The 20,299-nt window shown below is 39.2% G+C and overlaps 1 protein-coding gene across 2 annotated transcripts in view; it reads left to right on the forward strand.

Moving 5' to 3' along the window:
* Positions 1-20,299, forward strand: part of LOC128698738 (nucleolar protein 11) — a 72,020-nt gene that overhangs the window by 12,866 nt on the left and 38,855 nt on the right. For both annotated transcript variants that reach the window (XM_053791069.2, XM_070084866.1), the window contains 3 exons: positions 86-253; positions 4,844-5,038; positions 8,163-8,331. In XM_053791069.2, coding sequence (XP_053647044.2) covers positions 86-253; positions 4,844-5,038; positions 8,163-8,331 — 532 coding nt within the window. The remainder of the gene's footprint in view (positions 1-85; positions 254-4,843; positions 5,039-8,162; positions 8,332-20,299) is intronic.

The following is a 20,299-nucleotide window of genomic DNA, read 5'->3' on the forward strand; positions in this document are numbered from 1 at the left end:
CATAAGAATTGGCACAAAAATTTATTATAGCATAGCATACAGGATAATATTTTTTTTCAATATGTTTATTAATATTGTCTACCAGGGTCTTCAGGAGAGCTATATAGCTTTGATCTTCAGAAGGACTACCTTGAGAAACTTCCTGGACGGCAGCATGGAGTGGAAAAGTCGATAGTAACATCCAAAAGCTCAAAAATTTTGGAGCTGTCGCCAAACCATATTTCTATTATTGGCTTAGATAAGGGGGATGAAGGTAATCAAATGATGTATTAATGTTAGTTTAGTGTAGGTTGGTGTGGGAATGTATTCAGCTCAGAATGCTGGTGATTTTGAAAAGATTTCAGCGTTTTTTTGTACACGTTAGCCTCGCATCAAATATTTGCTGCATTTACTTGAGTGTATAGTTTTTTACTTAATTGTAATGGTGTAATTGTTTTTTAAATGTTAAGCTTTTACTAAAAATAAATTTATTAAGAAAGAAAGAGCCCTAAACAGATGGCTTTCATACTTGTGCTTAAATTATCTGCATTTTTTAACAAGTAATTTACTTCGCAGCAGTTTGGGCTTCCAGCTTTGCCTTGCTTATTTTTCTAATGTGAAGGTTTCAGCCCAGCATAAGCTAATTTTTTTTTAAGCCTTGTACCATATACATTGTTGTCCATATAGTAAACTAATATTTATTGTTTTCAGTTATCTTCAATCACTATTCTTTTCTATACAATTATGCTCTTTATCATTTCCTGTTTCTGTTAACCCTTTCAGGGTTTCCGACATACTAGTACGGCTTACACCCCAGGATTTTTGACGTACTAGTATGCCTAAATTCTAGCGCCCTCAAATCTAGTGAGAGAAAGCTGGTAGGCCTACATATGAAAGAATGGATCTATGTGGTCAGGATGTGCAGTATAAAAAAGATCCTGCAGCACAGTGCATAATGAGAAGAAAAAAATTTTGACTGTTTTTGGCACTGTATTTTCGTATGGTATTTATGATGGTATTCTAGTTTTCCTGGTCTCATTTTATAGAATGGAAGACATATTACAGAAATTGAGATGATTTTGACTGGTTTTATAATGAAACGTACCTTGAAATTGAGCTCAAAGTAGCAGAAATGTTCGATTTTTACCAAAGTTCAAAAGTAAACAAATCATGCCAAGCATCCAATACACGTCAACTGGTGAGTCTAATATTCTTTCACAAGTGTGCTGATATTATTTATACCATTTATACACTAATGCAGTAGCCTGCATAACAGTAAATCTTCTATTTTTTGTAAGAATAAAAATTCAAAGTGGAAAGCTAAAGAAATATAAGAGGGGCCTGGGGATGTGACTAACGAACAGAGAACTTGTTATTTTAGTGCCAGGACTGTCTTTTTTTGTTTATTCTGGACTCTATTCAGAAATTTGCATCTTTTGAAATTTGTGTGAAATTGGCAAAATTGCTAAATTCTGACCACTTTATTGGATAGTTGAAATCAGTAAATGGGTGGTTTCTTGTACTCATTCGATAGAAAAAATGGAGTTCTAGCAAAATAGTTATGATCTTTATCAACTAGTACACTGGAATTAGCCGAAAATAGGGCTCAAAGTGGGCAAAATCGCCAATGCATAAAAATCGTCGAGACCACTAACTTTGCGAGAGCATAATTCCATAAGTTTTCCATCAAATTTCATACTTTTGGTGTCATTATGATCAGGAAAAGATTCTCTATCTTTTCATAAGAAATTTTTTTTTTTTCTTTTTTAAATTTGGGGACCCTGAGAACAAGTCTCGGAGAGGGCCTGGGGAGCCTGAAAGGGTTAAATGTATATTATGTATGGGTGGGGTGGCCACACCTACCTAACCTACCACACCTGACCCCTTTCAATAAATACATACCTCTCACCCTATATTAAGACTACAAATACTTTAAGGTAAGTAATGAGTGTACTGTGTGTGTATTTTACTTTTTATTGTTTTTTAATGCCTAGTTTTATTTCTAACTAAATATATGCTACTGTAAACTTGTTATCTGGCATTTATATCATTCATAACTGGAAAAAAAAATATGGCATTTTGTTTTCCAGCGATGTCCACTTTCTAGCGGTAACCTGGAACCTAACTTGCTGTATAAGTGGGGCCCTACTGTATTTTAATAAAAAACTGCACACATAATTTTGCAAAATGTTGGTAAAAATTAAGCTCAAAAGTATCATACAGCAATTAGTATTTTGCTAGAAAAATATGGGACAATGGTATACAGTGGACCCCCGCATAGCGGACGCCTTGCATAGCGGACAATCCGCATAGCGGACAATCCGCATAGCGGACGCTTTGTTCGCTAAAATTTTGCCCCGCATAGTGGACAAAAACCCGCTCAGCGGCCTTCATCCGAGACGCGTCCAATGTGCGCCCTCAGCCAGCCTCACATGTGCCGCCTGTGCCATTGTTTACCAGCCAGCCTCCGCGGTAACATTCAAGCATACACTCGGAATATTTCGTATTATTACAGTGTTTTCGGTGGTGTTTCTGGAAAATAAGTGACCATGGGCCCCAAGAAAGCTTCTAGTTCCAACCCTACAGCAATAAGGGTTAGGATTCCTATTGAAATAAAGAAAGAGATCATTGATAAGTATGAAAGTGGAGTACGTATCACCGACCTGGTCAGGTTGTACAAGAAACCAAAATCAACCATCTCTTCTATTGTGGGCAAGAAAACGGCAATCAAGGAAGCTGTTGTTGCCAAAGGTTTAACTGTGTTTTCGAAACAAAGATCGCAAGTGATGGAAGATGTTGAGAGACTCTTATTGGTGTGGATAAATGAAAAACAGCTAGCAGGAGATAGCGTCTCTCAAGCGATCATATGTGAAAAGGCTAGGAAGTTGCATGACGATTTAATTAAAAAAATGCCTGCAACTAGTGATGATGTGAGTGAATTTAAGGCCAGCAAAGGTTGGTTTGAGAGATTTAAGAAGCGTAGTGGCATCCATAGTGTGATACGGCATGGTGAGGCTGCCAGTTCGGACCACAAAGCGGCTGAAAAATATGTGCATGAATTCAAGGAGTACATAGAAACTGAAGGACTGAAACCTGAACAAGTGTTTAATTGTGATGAAACAGGCCTGTTCTGGAAGAAAATGCCAAGCAGGACCTACATTACTCAGGAGGAAAAGGCACTCCCAGGACATAAGCCTATGAAAGACAGGCTTACTTTGTTGATGTGTGCCAATGCTAGTGGTGATTGCAAAGTTAAGCCTTTATTAGTGTATCACTCTGAAACTCCCAGAGCGTTCAGGCAAAAGAATGTCCTCAAGGATAATTTGTGTGTGCTGTGGAGGGCAAACAGTAAGGCATGGGTCACTAGGGAATTTTTCTATAACTGGTTACACCATGCATTTGCCCCCAATGTGAAAGATTACCTAACTGAAAAGAAATTAGACCTTAAGTGCCTCCTGGTGTTAGACAATGCCCCTGGTCATCCTACAGACGTGGCAGAGCGACTTTATGGGGACATGAGCTTCATTAAGGTGAAGTTTTTGCCTCCTAATACCACTCCTCTCCTGCAGCCCATGGACCAGCAGGTCATTTCCAACTTCAAGAAACTGTACACAAAAGCTCTGTTTCAAAAGTGCTTTGAAGTGACCACAGACACTCGATTGACTCTAAAAGAGTTTTGGAAGGATCACTTTAATATCCTCAATTGTGTAAACCTTATAGGTAAGGCTTGGGAGGGAGTGACTAAGAGAACCTTGAACTCTGCTTGGAAGAAACTGTGGCCAGAATGTGTAGACAAAAGGGATTTTGAAGGGTTTGAGGCTAACCCTGAGAGGAGTATACCAGTTGAGGAATCAATTGTGGAATTGGGGAAGTCCTTGGGGTTGGAGGTTAGTGGGGAGGATGTGGAAGAGTTGGTGGAGGAGGACAATGAAGAACTAACCACTGATGAGCTGATAGATCAACTTCAAGAGCAAGAGGCCAGACCTGGGGAAACTGGTTCAAAGGAGGGGAGAGAGAAATTGAAGGAATTGCCTACTTCAAAGATTAAGGAAATGTGTGCAAAATGGCTTGAAGTGCAAACCTTTTTTGATGAAAATCACCCTCACACAGCTATTGCAAGCCATGCTGGTGACTGTTACAATGACACTGTTGTGAACCACTTTAGACAAATCATAAAGGAACGAGAGGTACAGGCCACTATGGACAGATATGTTGTGCGAAAGAAGTCCAGTGACTCTGAAGCTGGTCCTAGTGGCATTAAAAGAAGAAGGGAAGTAACCCCAGAAAAGGACTTGCTACCTCAAGTCCTAATGGAAGGGGATTCCCCTTCTAAACACTAACACTCTCTCTCCCCTCCTCCCATCCCATCAATCATCACCAGATCTTCAATAAAAGTAAGTGTCATGTAATTGTGCATGCCTTTTTCAGTTTGTGTGTACTAAAATTAACATTTTTTTGTGGTAAAAAAAATTTATTTTCATACTTTTGGGTGTCTTGCACGGATTAATTTTATTTCCATTATTTCTTATGGGGAAAATTCATTCGCATAGCGAACATTTCGCATAACAGCCAGCCCTCTTGCACGGATTAAGTTCGCTATGCGGGGGTCCACTGTATTTGTATATCAGTGGATGTATTTATTAACAGTAGTTTCAGCAGTGTTTTACAATACTAGGGGCTAATAAATGTTATTTGATATTTATTACACAGAAATTTTTTTTACCTGTATTTATATATTATACAGCAGAAAAAAAATTTTTTGCTTTGAATGACATAATTATATTTATCTTTACCTTCCTGTGTAAAATAATATTGTGTGATAATGAAGTGAACATGTGAGCTGGGATGGTATAATATTCCACAGGTGGATTGCTAGTTCTTTGGGATATTAAGTTTGCTATGGTGACCAGCAGTCGTAAGCTCAAGATGTACCACAATCCACCCCTAGCCTGGGTATCAACTGAGGGAGTCATAGTCCTTGATGGTGGGTCGCTGGCTCTTATCCCATATATTGTTCAAGAATCTAACCTGGCAACAATATTTGGTACCAAGGTATCAGGTGAGTCCTCATCTTTCAGGTTTCTTATGTTTACTTTATCAGTAGCATGTGATGGTTAAACACAAATGAATTGAAAGTTTGTATTAGGTACTAGCACACAAAATTTGTATGCAACTATATTTGATACCCTTAGCCATATCATAATTATTAAAAAAATTAATCAACTATACTACACAATATATTCTCATTCTTAGTCTCCTAGCCAGACAAGTTATTTCTTTTAGAAGGTGAAACTAAAATGCTGGACATTAACAAAATGCAGCTTATGGCATTTTCTGAGAACACTTTTCATCCACCATTTACTTTATCAATCCATCTGATGGATGAAATGCTTTCTTACTAAATACCATTAACTGTGTATCACTCTGCCTTGGTGGGATATAGTCTGTTTGTTAAAAAAAAAAACTGCATATCATGTCTTTTTCACGTACTTGTTCGTGTGTTTCACCATTGATATTCAATAGTAAACTTTAAACTTTTAAAAGAGTTTGCAAGTATGTATACTGTACTGTACAGCAAAAATACAAGCAAGATTGAGCATAGTCTTGCTAAAAAAAATGTATTTGAAAGCATATTTTGTACAAATAATCTTTGAAACAAAAAATCATTTATAGAGAGAGGTATACTTTGTTTTAATTTTAGTTTTAATTTTTAAATATAGGGAATGTATGAAGGTATAGTGGTAGCAACACTCTTACATGGGTGTGAAGCTTGGGTTGTAAATGCTGCAGCGAGGAGACGGTTTGAGGCAGTGGAGATGTCCTGTCTAAGGGCAATGTGTGGTGTAAATATTATGCAGAAAACTCGGAGTGTGGAACTTAGAAGGTGTGGAGTTAATAAAAGTATTAGTCAGAGGGCTGAAGAGGGGTTGTTCAGGTGGTTTGGTCATTTAGAGAGAATGGATCAAAGTAGAATGACATGGAGAGCGTATAAATCTGTAGGGGAAGGAAGGAGGGGTAGGGGTCGTCCTCGAAAAGGTTGGAGGGAGGGGGTAAAGGAGATTTTGTGGGTGAGGGGCTTGGACTTCCAGCAAGCATGCGTGAGCGTGTTAGATAGGAGTGAATAGAGACGAATGGTATTTGGGACTTGACGAGCTGTTGGTGTGTGAGCAGGGTAATATTTAGTGAAGGGATTCAGGGAAACTGGTTATTTTTATATAGCTGGACTTGAGTCCTGGAAATGGGAAGTACAATGCCTGCAATTTAAAGGAGGGGTTTGGGATATTGGCAGTTTGGAGGGATATGTTATACGTATATCTTTATACATATATGCTTCTAAACTCTGTATTCTGAGCACCTCTGCAAAAGCAGTGATTATGTATGAGTGAGGTGAAAGTGTTGAATGATGATGAAAGTATTTTCTTTTTGGGGATTTTCTTTCTTTATGGGTCACCCTGCCTCGGTGGGAAACAGCCGACTTGTTAAAAAAAAAAAAAAAAAATTGGCATTAATTTGTTGTCTAGTTCAGTTAGTACAGTAGGACCCCGACTTGCAATGTTCTGCTTTGATGACACTGGCATTTTTTAATCAGTCAATGACTTAGGAATACTGTCTCACTCTTCTGCTATGTGGGAATGCTTACAGCTGTGGTAGACATGACAGCAGAAAATGATGATGTGACTGTTAGTAAACATTACTGCAGCCTTTCCTCACTTAATCATGGAGTTCCGTCATTAAGTGAGGAGAGTAGATGAATAGTTCAGAGAACCGACACGTTGATAAATTAGACACATGTGCAACTCTTGGGTATCTTTATTGAGGAAACGTTTTGCCACACAGTGGCTTCATCAGTCCATACAAAGGAGAATCTTGAACAGGAGGAGAATGAGGTAATCAGTCCCTCAACCTTAAGTCGATTGATGGACTGACCACATCGACTCAAGGTTGAGGGACTGATTACCTCATTCTCCTCCTGTTCTTCAAGATTCTCTTTTATATGGACTGAAGCCACTGTGTGGTGAAACGTTTCCTCAATAAAGATACCCAAGAGTTGCACATGTGTCTAATTTATCAAGTGAGGAGAGGCTGTATATGGTTCACTCGAACCTTTCATGATTGCTTTTTTTTCTTTTATGGCAATGTCTCTTTTTAGGGGTGGGATGAAACCAAAATTTTTGCCAACACCAATATTTTTGTTATATGCTGATACTCACCATACCAGTACCATCAAATTTAGCCAGTCCCTCATCAGTTTCAGTACTCGAATTTAGGCCAATGCCAATACCAATACCACCAACATTAGCAGATAACTAACCTTACTGATACTTTGGCACACCCCTAGTCTTAAATATTGCTAAACTGTTTATATTAACATTCTTTGACGGAATAACAAAATTGAGCATGGGAGAATCCAATGAGCCTATTTTGAACAAAACCCTACAGTTGCTGTTCAGTTTGAGAGTCTTGGCACTATGAGGTAGAAAAGAGTAGTGACGAAATATGTATACACAGGTTCACTTGATTTTTTTAACCAGATCTCTAAATATCATACTAAACTGGTCATATTTTCAACTGAATCCTATTTTTAGTATAGTATTCACTGTTGATACTTTCAGTGTCACGACCTCTAAAATTAAAAGTGCTAACAGTCGCAGTTTAATAAAAAAATTCTTTTGAAATAGTAGAGACTTCTTCTAAAAGTATGACACCAAAAATGTGAAATTTGATTGAAAACTAAAGGAATTACACTGGTGCAAAGTTGGCAGTCTGGACTCAATTTAGGCATCAACAATTTTGCTCACTTGGAACCCTATTATAAGCCAGTTCCATTGTTCATTTTCAGCTAAATTCCTTGTTATTTCACTAGTATGCCCATTTAACTCTCAGAACTGCAAAGAAATGAGTAACTTGTCTAATTTTACTCAAAATTCAACAAATTCCAATTTTAAAATGGAGTCCAGTATGTATAAATATTAGGTATTCCAGTTACTAAGCAACCTATCCTCTGTTCATTAAACAGGTCCCCAGTCCTCTTGAAAACTTCTACACTTCTCCCAGCAGTGTTTCTTAGTAATTTTTGCATCGGCTGGTTTGGCAACAAAAATGTAATGACGCTCTAAAGTTATCTTTTCATTCATCAGTCCATCCATTTTTCTCCTATTTCATTAGTAAATTATCCTTTTCAGAAACACAAGGAATTTCCTCAGAAGATTGTCATAGCTGGTTAAAGAAAGCTGTTGGATCTTGTCCAGAGCCAGTACCTGCAGAAGCAACACAAACTATATTCTCTAATAAAAGCAGGGCACTAGGCAATTTAATTCAGAGTCTGAACAGAGGAGCTTTATCTGAGAGTTTGTAAGTATTCTAGCTATGTTTAAGAACAATCAATTAGCTCAAGGCATCTTTATACAGTGGACCCCCGGTTAACGTAATTAATCCGTGCCAGAAAGAGTGTCTTATCACGAATCTGACTTATTCCGAATTAATTTTCCCCATAAGAAATATTGGAAATACAATTAATTCATTCCAGACACCCAAAAGTATTAAACAAAATCATTTTTTACATGAAATATACATTTCCCTACATGGAAAACACTGAGGCATGCTGAGTAAAACATCACTAAAATAACACTTACCTATATTGAAGACTTATTGATGATTGATGAGATAGGAGGAGGGGAGAGGATGGATGTGTATTATTGTTTGGAAGGGGAATCCCCTTCCATAAAGACGTCAGGTACCAACTCCTTTTCCGAGGTTACTTCACTTATTTGTTTCTTAATGCCACTAGGACCAGCTTGAGAGTCACTGGTCCCCTGTCACACAAAATATCTGTCCAGAGAGGTCTGTTTCTGGCATGTCTTTAAGATTTCCCTAAAATGGGACACAACATTGTCATTGTAGATGTTGCCAGCACGACCTGTAACAGCTGTGTCAGGGTGATGTTCATCCATAAATGCTTGCACCTTTGTCCACACTGTACAAATGTCTTTAATCGTTGAAGAAGGCAACTTCCTCCATCTCTCTCCCTCCACCTCTGAAGCAAATTCCTGAGCTGTGGTCTATTGCTGTTGCACTTGAAGGTCTTGCAGCTCTGTAGTGGTTACCTCTTCATCGTGGTCCTGCACCAACTCTTCCACGTCCTCCAAACTCACATCCAACCCCATGGACTTCCCCAATGCCTCAATAGATTCCACAACTGGCATAGGCTCCTCAGGGTCAGCCCCAAACCCTTCAAAATCCCTCTCTTGTACACATTATGGCTACAATTTTCTCCAAGCAGAATTCAAAATCCTGCAAGTTACTCCCTTCCAAGCCTTACCTATAAGGTTTATGCAACTGAGGATACTGAAGTGATCTTTTCAGAACTCTCTTAGGGTCAGTTCAGTGTCTGAGGTCACTTCCAAGCACTTTTGAAACACTGTTTTGGTGTACAGTTTTTTGAAATTTGAAATGACCTGCTGATCCATGGGCTGCAGGAGAGGAGTAGAATTAGGGGGCAAGAACTTCACTTCGATGAAACGAAACTCCAGCACTATTCGCTCTTCCAAGTCTGGAGGATGAGCAGGAGCATTGTCCATTACCAGGAGGCACTTGAGTTCCAATTTATTTCCCAGGAGGTATTTTTTCACACTGGGGCCAAACACCTCATGGAACCAATCAAGGAACATGTCCCTTGTGACCCATGCCTTACTGTTTCCCTTCCACATCAAACACAATTTACTCTTGATGACACTGTTTTTCTTGAACACTTTGGGAGCTTCAGAATGATACACCAGTAAAGGCTTTACTTTCAAATCCCCACTAGCATTACTACAAAACATGAGAGTTTGCCTGTATTTCATAGGCTTGTGTCCTGGGAGTGCCTTTTCCTCCTGAGGAATGCAGGTCCCGTTTGGCATTTTCTTTCAAAACGGGCCTGTTTCATCACAATTGAACACTTGTTGGGGTTTCATTTTTCAGCCTCTATGTGCTCCTGAAAGTCTTGAACATATGTTTCAGCCGCTTTTTTGTCAGAACTTTCAGCCTCACCATGCCTTATCACGCTGTGTATGCCACTACGATACTTAAATCTCTCAAACCCCCCTTTGCTGGCCTTAAATTTACCAGTATGAGCACTAGTTCCAGGCATTTTCTTGACGAGATCATCATGCAACTGCCTTGCCTTTTCACATATAATTGACTGCATAACACTATCTCCTGATAATTGTTTCTCATTGATCCACACCGACAACAAAGTCTCCACATCTTCGAGTATTTGCGATCTCTGTTTTGTAAGCATATTTGCATCTCTCGCAACAACAGTTTCCTTGATTGCCTTTTTCTTAGCCAAGATAGTAGCAATGGCTGTATGAGGTTTGTTTGTTATACAACCAGGCCAGCTCAGAGACGAGCACTCCACTTTTGTAATTTGCGATGATCACTTTCTTGAATTCAGTAGTGTTTCTCACCCTCTTTACCAAAGGGTTGGCACTAGAAGCTTTCTAGTGGCTTATTTAGCAGTCACAAGCACTAAAAACAATGGAGTAATACAAAATGTATTGCATGTACGCATGGGCTCATCCTCACTGACTGGTAAACAATGGCACACTGGCTGGTAAACAATGGCACACTGGCTGGGAATGGACTGTCCAGGCCGCTCACCCGCTCATGGGGCACGGACACATTTAGGAAGAATGACTTTTACTGAGTTCAGTGTCATTAACCAAGCCAATATTTTGACGCAGAAAGGTTACTTAATCCGATGGTGTCTTAATCCGGGGGTCCACTGTACAATGATAATGCAATAGAAATACAAATTATATTAAAATGACATAAGACCACTTAATCCAAACAAGGCTGTACATTGTCCTAAGATATTATAATGGCTATCGATTAACAGTACTAACAGTATTCTATGGGAAATGATCTTGAAGATTGTGTGTGCAATAGTTAAGCTTCAGTACAACAGTTATCAACCATCTCACATGGTTTACATGTACGTACAGTGGAACCTTGGTTTTTGTATGCCCTAGGTTGTATGTAAAACTACAGTTATTCTAACCAAACCATACCCCGGCCGGGATTGAACCCGCGGTCAGAGAGTCTCAAAACTCCAGCCAGTCGCGTTAGCCTCTATAAAATGTATTTTTTGCTAATATTTCCCATAAGAAATAATTAAATTCAATTAATCCATTCCAGACACCCAAAAACATTAACAAAAATTACATTTTTTAGAGAGTAACTATAACTTTACATACAAACTAGGGCATACAAAAACCAAGGTTCCACTGTACAGTGGATTTGCAGGTTATGTTCCTGAAAATCAGCTCATAATGTAATGTAAAAATTTTGTGTAATATGTACAGTGGACCCCCGCATACCGTTGGCATTACATAACGTTAAATCCGCATACCGATACATTTTATCGCTAAGATTTTGCCTTGCATACCGCTAAAAAACCTGCTCAACACTGTTCGTCCGAGACGCGTCTAATGTGCGGCCTGAGCCAGCCTCACATGTTCCGCCGGTGGCATTGTTTACCAACCAGCCTGCGCGGTAACATCCAAGCATACAATCGGAACATTTCATATTATTACAGTGTTTTTGGTGATTTTATCTGCAAAATAAGTGACCATGGGCCCCAAGAAAGCTTCTAGTGCCAACCCTACAGCAATAAGGGTGAGAATTACTATAGAGATGAAGAAAGAGATCATTGCTAAGTATGAAAGTGGAGTGCGTGTCTCCGAGCTGGCCAGGCTGTATAATAAACCCCAATCAACCATCGCTACTATTGTGGGCAACAAAACAGCAATCAAGGAAGCTGTTCTTGCCAAAGATTCAACTGTGTTTTCGAAACAGAGATCGCAAGTGATGGAAGATGTTGAGAGACTCTTATTGGTATGGATAAATGAAAAACAGATAGCAGGAGATAGCATCTCTCAAGTGATCATAAGTGAAAAGGCTAGGAAGTTGCATGAGGATTTAATTAAAAAAATGCCTGCAACTAGTGATGATGTGAGTGAATTTAAGTCCAGCAAAGGTTGGTTTGAGAGATTTAAGAAGCGTAGTGGCATACATAGTGTGATAAGGCATGGTGAGGCTGCCAGTTCGGACCACAAAGCAGCTGAAAAATATGTGCAAGAATTCAAGGAGTACATAGACAGTGAAGGACTGAAACCTGAACAAGTGTTTAATTGTGATGAAACAGGCCTGTTTTGGAAGAAAATGCCAAGCAGGACCTACATTACTCAGGAGGAAAAGGCACTCCCAGGACATAAGCCTATGAAAGACAGGCTTACTCTGTTGATGTGTTCCAATACTAGTGGTGATTGCAAAGTGAAGCCTTTATTAGTGTATCACTCTGAAACTCCCAGAGCGTTCAGGCAAAAGAATATTCTCAAGGCTAATTTGTGTGTGCTGTGGAGGGCAAACAGTAAGGCATGGGTCACTAGGGACTTTTTCTATGACTGGTTACACCATGCATTTGCCCCCAATGTGAAAGATTACCTAGCTGAAAAGAAATTAGACCTTAAGTGCCTCCTGGTGTTAGACAATGCCCCTGGTCATCCTACAGACGTGGCAGAGCGACTTTATGGGGACATGAGGTTCATTAAGGTGAAGTTTTTGCCTCCTAATACCACTCCTCTCCTGCAGCCCATGGACCAGCAGGTTATTGCAAACTTCAAAAAACTGTACACAAAAGCTCTGTTTGAAAGGTGCTTTGTAGTGACCTCAGAAACTCAATTGACTCTAAGAGAGTTTTGGAGAGATCACTTTAATATCCTCAATTGTGTAAACCTTATAGGTAAGGCTTGGGAAGGAGTGACTAAGAGGACCTTGAACTCTGCTTGGAAGAAACTGTGGCCAGAATGTGTAGACCAAAGGGATTTTGAAGGGTTTCAGGCTAACCCTGAGAGGAGTATGCCAGTTGAGGAATCCATTGTGGCATTGGGAAAGTCCTTGGGGTTGGAGGTTAGTGGGGATGATGTGGAAGAGTTGGTGGAGGAGGACAATGAAGAACTAACCACTGATGAGCTGCTAGATCAACTTCAACAGCAAGAGGCCAGACCTGAGGAAACTGGTTCGGAGGAGGGGAGAGAGAAATTGAAGAAGTTGCCTACTTCAAAGATTAAGGAAATGTGTGGAATGTGGCTTAAAGTGCAAACCTTTTTTGATGACAATCACCCTAACACAGCTATTGCAAGCCGTGCTGGTGACTATTACACTGACACTGTTGTGAAACACTTTAGGGAAGTCATAAAGGAACGAGAGGTACAGGCCACTGTGGAGATATGTTGTGCGACAGAAGTCCAGTGACTCTGAAGCTGGTCCTAGTGGCATTAAAAGAAGAAGGGAAGTAACCCCAGAAAAGGACTTGACACCTCAAGTCTTAATGGAAGGGGATTCCCCTTCTAAACACAAAGACTCTCTCCTCCTCCCATCCCATCAATCATCACCAGATCTTCAATAAAGGTAAGTGTCATGTAATTGTGCATGCCTTTTTCAGTTTGTGTGTATTAAAATTAATATTTCATGTGGTAAAAAATTTTTTTTTCATACTTTGGGGTGTCTTGCACGGATTAATTTGATTTCCATTATTTCTTATGGGGAAAATTCATTTGCATAACGATAATTTCGCATAACAATGAGCTCTCAGGAACGGATTAATATCGTTATGCGGGGGTCCACTGTTATGTCAAAATTTTGTTGTAATATGAAATGAAGAAGTCACAGGAAAAAGAGGGTTACTTTCTGGACACCTATAAATTTGCCAGAGAACTTTTTTTTCTATCATACTAGGTAGAAATGCTGCTGTACATTCTGGTAGTTTTTTCTTGTTGACATGTTAGAATGCGATATCAGTTAGTATATCCGTCTAACATCTAGTCTGTTTCTGGCATGTAACAGATTTACCATACATGTACTTCATCTCATTGGAGCAGGAACAATTATCCTTAGAAGAGTGATTTTAAGTAGGGTTTTCTTGGTATGGGTTTTGGCAGGAAAACAGTGAAGTCCAAGTGTAGTAATATTATGAGTTCTAGGGGAACTAGTAATAAGCAGAATGAGGTAGATATTGGAAAGCCAGTGACAATAGGTGATAAGGACAGTAATAAGTTTAGTAGAAAAACAGAAATGCACAGGAAGGGTAAAGAGAAAGGAGAGTCTTTCAATGTATATTATGCTAATAGCCGTAGTGCTAGGAATAAGATGGACAAATTGAGATTAGTTGCTAGCGCAGGTAACATTGATGTATTCGCCATAACTGAGACGTGGTTTAATTCAAAAAGTCGGGACATGCCTGCGGAATGTCACATTCAGGGTTTTAAATTATTCCAAGTAGATAGAAGTATCTGGAATGGGGGTGGGGTGGCATTGTATGTCCGAGATCGCTTGAACTGTTGCATAAAAATGGGTATACATACAGAGTCTGTTTGGATAGAATTTTCAGAGGGGCACGAAAAATTGATTTTAGGTGTGATATACCATCCCCCAAACTTAGATAGGGACCAAGGGAGACTACTATGGGAGGAAATTGTTAAAGCCACAAGGCACGATAATGTAGTAATTCTAGGAGACTTTAACTTTAGTCATATTGATTGGAATTTCTTGACTGGGAATTTAGAATCATACGACTTCTTAGAAGTAGTTCAGGATTGTTTTTTGAAGCAGTTTGTGACAGAACCTACAAGGGGAAATAACCTGCTTGACTTAGTTCTGGCAAACAATGAATCCTTTGTTAATAATTTAGAAATTTCAGAGGAACTCAGCGCTAGCGACCACAAATCAATTACATTTAGCATTGAATGTAAGTACGATAGTAGGGATAACTCATAACAGTCCCAGATTTTCGCTTAGCAGATTACAATGGGCTTAGAGAACACTTATCATCTGTTGACTGGGGTAATGAAGAGAGCTATCGATATGACAGTTTTCTGAACACTATACATGCTGCTCAAAGAACGTTTATCCCGTAGAAAAAGAAATTAGGTCAAATAGAAATTACCCAAAATGGATGAATAATAGGCTGAAATATCTATTAGGGCATAAGAAAGGAATTTATAGGCGTATCAAAAGAGGTGAGGGTCATCTTATGAATCAGTATATTGACATTAAGAGGGACACTAAAACGGGGATAAGAAAAGCTAAAAGGGACTGTGAAATTAAAGTTGCTAGGGGTTCGAAAACTAACCCAAAAAGTTTTTTCCAGGTCTATAGAACAAAAGTTAAGAGATAAGATAGGTCCCTTTAAAAATAACTATGGGCATCTTACTGACAAAGAGAATGAAATGTGCTCGATTTTAAATAATTATTTTCTCTCGGTTTTTACACAGGAAGACACTAACAATATTCCAGTAATTAATTTTTATAGTGGGCCAGAAGAAGATAAATTATGTAACATCACAGTCACTAGTGAAATGGTTGTGAAGCAGGTAGACAGACTGAAGCAAAATAAGTCGCCGGGTCCTGATGAGCTTTTTTCAAGGGTTCTTAAGGAATACAAAATGGAACTCTGTGAACCATTAACTAACATTTTTTAATTTATCTCTTCAAACAGGTGTAGTGTCTGATATGTGGAAGATGGCTAATGTAATTCCTATTTTTAAAGCAGGGGACAAGTCGTTACCATCAAATTACCGCCCAATAAGCCTGACATCAATTGTAGGCAAGTTGCTAGAGTCAATTATAGCTGAGATTATAAGAAGCCATCTCGATAAGCATAGCTTGATTAATGATACTCAGCATGGATTCACAAGAGGCCGGTCTTGTCTAACTAATTTATTAACTTTCTTCAGTAAAGCTTTTGAGGCTGTTGACCACGATAAAGAATTTGATATTATTTACTTAGATTTTAGTAAGGCTTTTGATAGAGTTCCGCACCAAAGACTGTTAAAGAAAGTGGCAGCTCATGGCATTGGGGGAAGGGTGCTTTCATGGATCGAGTCATGGCTCACAGACAGGAAGCAGAGAGTGTCCATAAATGGGGTTAAATCCGAGTGGGGATCTGTAACAAGTGGCATTCCACAGGGATCAGTCTTGGGCCCGTTGTTGTTTATAATATATATCAATGATCTTGATGAGGGAATTACTAGTGGTATGAGCATATTCACCGATGACACAAAGATAGGTAGGATAATTGATTCAAACATAGATGTTAGGGAACTTAAGAAGGATTTAGACAAACTCTATTCTTGGTCAGAAAAGTGGCAGATGCAGTTCAATGTAGATAAATGCAAGGTTCTGAAGCTCGGGAGTGTCCATAACCCTAGCACTTATAAGTTAAATGTTGTAGAACTTAGCCATACAGATTGCAAAAAGGACTTGGGGGTTATGGTGAGCAGAAACCTTAAACCAAGACAGCAATGCCTAAGTGTACGTAATAAGGCAAATAGATTACTGGGATTTATATCAAGAAGTGTAAGCAACAGAATTCCAGAAGTCATACTGCTGCTTTATACATCATTAGTAAGGCCTCACCTAGATTATGCAGCTCAATTCTGGTCTCCATATTACAGAATGGACATAAATTCGTTAGAAAACATTCAGCGTAGAATGACTAAATTAATACATAGCATTAGAAACCTTCCTTATGAAGAAAGACTCTTAAATTACATTCACTTGTTAGACGAAGAATGAGGGGAGACATGATCGAAGTGTATAAGTGGAAGATGGGTATTAATAAAGAGGATATAAATAAGGTCTTGAGGATATCTCTCCAAGAGAGAACCCGCAGTAATGGATTTAAATTAGATAAGTTTAGATTTAGAAAGGATGTAGGAAAGTATTGGTTTGGAAATAGGGTAGTTGATGAGTGGAACAGTCTACCTTGTTGGGTTATTGAGGCTAGGACTTTGGGTAGTTTCAAATTTAGGTTGGATAAATATATGAGTAGGAGGGGTTGGATTTGAGTGGGACTTGCACATCAGAGCTTATTTCTTGGGTAGCATTGAAAATTGGGTTGGGCAAATGTTTTGTTAGTGGGATGAATTGTAAAGGACCTGGAAATAAATGGTATAAAATACCGACACAATGGCAATATAAACACAAATGCAGTATAATGTGATCCTTTATTGACTACGTTTCGCCCACACAGTGGGCTTTTTCAAGTCACAAACAGAACTACCTGGGGTGGAAGGAACGCGAGTATTTATAGTCCGGCTGAGGTCAGGTGAAGAATGCTGCATCTGATGATGTACCGAGTTGGGTTGTAGAGTCTAAAAACTTGGGTAGCTTGGAAAGGAGACTGGACAAGTTTGTGAGCAGACCTTCTACAGTGTTCTTATGTGGGATAGCGATGAAGAAGTTTCTTGGCAAGTGGTTCAGCTATGTTATAGAAGCCACTATTCTGGTTGAAGTTGTCGGATACAGAAATAAGTGATGATTCCAGGATTCTTCGGTATTGGGTGTTGTCTTCTGTGGCGATAAGTCTTGAGTTTCTGTAGTTTATCAAGTGGTTGTGTGAATTACGGTGTTGTACGCATGCATTCCTTGTGTCGTCAGACCTGCTTGCGTATTGGTGTTCTGAAATACGTGTTTGGAGGTCCCTTGATGTTTCGCCCACGTATAACTTGTTGCAGTCATTACAAGGGATTATGTATACCCCTGCAGAGGATTGAGGCTTGTCCTGCCTACTACTGGTGATGTCCTTGATGGTCGTGGTTGTGGAGGTAGATACTTGGAATGATGTTTTGGCAAAGATGTTGGAAACATGTTTGGCAATGGAGTTGGTGGGAAGGACTATGTATCTCTTCTCGGCAGTGTCTTCTCTGGGTGTGTTGAAGATGTTTAATGCTCGTCGTCTGCAGTCTCTGATGAAGTGACGAGGATAGTGGAGTTTGGAATTGAACAGGTATTTTCCAAACTCCACTATCCTCGTCACTTCATCAGAGACTGCAGACGACGAGCATTAAACATCTTCAACACACCCAGAGAAGACACTGCCGAGAAGAGATACATAGTCCTTCCCACCAACTCCATTGCCAAACATGTTTCCAACATCTTTGCCAAAACATCATTCCAAGTATCTACCTCCACAACCACGACCATCAAGGACATCACCAGTAGTAGGCAGGACAAGCCTCAATCCTCTGCAGGGGTATACATAATCCCTTGTAATGACTGCAACAAGTTATACGTGGGCGAAACATCAAGGGACCTCCAAACACGTATTTCAGAACACCAATACGCAAGCAGGTCTGACGACACAAGGAATGCATGCGTACAACACCGTAATTCACACAACCACTTGATAAACTACAGAAACTCAAGACTTATCGCCACAGAAGACAACACCCAATACCGAAGAATCCTGGAATCATCACTTATTTCTGTATCCGACAACTTCAACCAGAATAGTGGCTTCTATAACATAGCTGAACCACTTGCCAAGAAACTTCTTCATCGCTATCCCACATAAGAACACTGTAGAAGGTCTGCTCACAAACTTGTCCAGTCTCCTTTCCAAGCTACCCAAGTTTTTAGACTCTACAACCCAACTCGGTACATCATCAGATGCAGCATTCTTCACCTGACCTCAGCCGGACTATAAATACTCGCGTTCCTTCCACCCCAGGTAGTTCTGTTTGTGACTTGAAAAAGCCCACTGTGTGGGCGAAACGTAGTCAATAAAGGATCACATTATACTGCATTTGTGTTTATATTGCCATTGTAAAGGACCTGCCTAGTGTGGACCAACAGGCCTTCTGCAGTGTTCCTCCTTTCTTATGTTCTTATGATAGGATTACAATTGGGAGAACAAGTACTAGCTACTAAAAGTTTGAGAACTTCATTGAACTAAAAAATGATGGGTTAGCATTGTATACAGTCAACTTGAATGATTCTGGACTTGCTACACATAATTTTGTTGATAAATTAGACACATGTGCAACTCTTGGGTATCTTTATTGAGGAAACGTTTCGCCAAGAGTTGCACATGTGTCTAATTTATCAACATGTCGGTTCTCTGAACCATTCATCTACACATAATTTTGTGCATATTATTAACACTTTTATGACTCGCAAAATTGCAATAACATGAATGCAGACAAACTACTGAACAGGTGAGTTTTGAACCCATGGCAAATTAGTCCTATAATTCCAGGCCAGTGTGTAAGGATTCACCATGGGTTCAGATCCTACGCATTTCATGGTTTGTTTAACACTCACTGTTGTTTATGTAGATCTATGTTGCTGATACCAGTATCACTCACATAATCTGTTTTATGCAGAGCATCCTCAAATATGCTGCAAGTGGTAAATTTTGGCCTGGATGTGAAAGAAAATCCTGCCCCACATGGTACATAATAGGGAAAGCACACCTCTGACCTTGTGTTTGGTTTAACCCTTTGACTGTTTCGTCGTATATATACATCTTACGAGCCATGGTGTTTGACGTATATATACTCATAAATTCTAGCGGCTTTAAATCAAGCAGGAGAAAGCTGGTAGGCGCACATGTGAGAGAATGGGTCTATGTGGTCAGTGTGCACCATATAAAAAATCCTGCAGCACACAGTGCATAATGGGGAAAAAAAAAACTCCAACTGTTTTTTTTTTTTTTTAATTAAAATGCCAACTTTGTGGTCTATTTTCGTATAGTATTTATGGTTGTATTCTCGTTTTCTTGGTCTCATTTGATATAATGGAAAACATATTATAGAAATAGAGGTGATTTTGATTGGTTTTACTATAAAAAGAACCTGGAAATGGAGCTCAAAGTAGGGGAAATGTTTGATTTTTGCCGATGTTCAAAAGTAAACGAATGATGTCATTGTCCAATAAATGTCCAACTAGCCATTCTAATATGCAGTCATGAATGGGTTGATGTTATTTATACAATTATTACAATATTGCAGTAGTCTGCATAACAGTAAATCTTCTATTTTTTGTTTGAATAAAAATTCAAAATAGAAAGCAAGAGTAATATCAGAGGGGCCTGGAGACGTGACTGATGGACAGAGAAAATGTTATTTTAGAGCCAGGAATGTCTGCATTGTTCATTCTGGACCCTATTTTGAAACTCACATTTTTTTTATTTTCGTGAAATTGGCCAAATTGCAAATTTCTGACCATGTTATTGGGTAGTTGAAATCGGTAAATGGGCAGTTTCTTGTACTTAGCCAATAGAAAAAATGGAGTTCTAAAGAAATAGCTATGTTTTTGGTCGACTGGAACAACGGAATTAGCCGAAAATAGGGCTCTAAGTGGGCAAAATCGCCGAATCGTAAATATCGCTGAGGTCGCTAACTTCACAAGAGCGTAATTCCATAAGTTTTCCATCAAATTGCATACTTTTGGTGTCATTACCATCAAGAAAAAATTCTCTATCAATTCATAAGGT

This window comes from Cherax quadricarinatus, chromosome 14 (genome assembly GCF_038502225.1).
Source record: "Cherax quadricarinatus isolate ZL_2023a chromosome 14, ASM3850222v1, whole genome shotgun sequence".
Lineage (NCBI taxonomy): Eukaryota > Metazoa > Arthropoda > Malacostraca > Decapoda > Parastacidae > Cherax > Cherax quadricarinatus.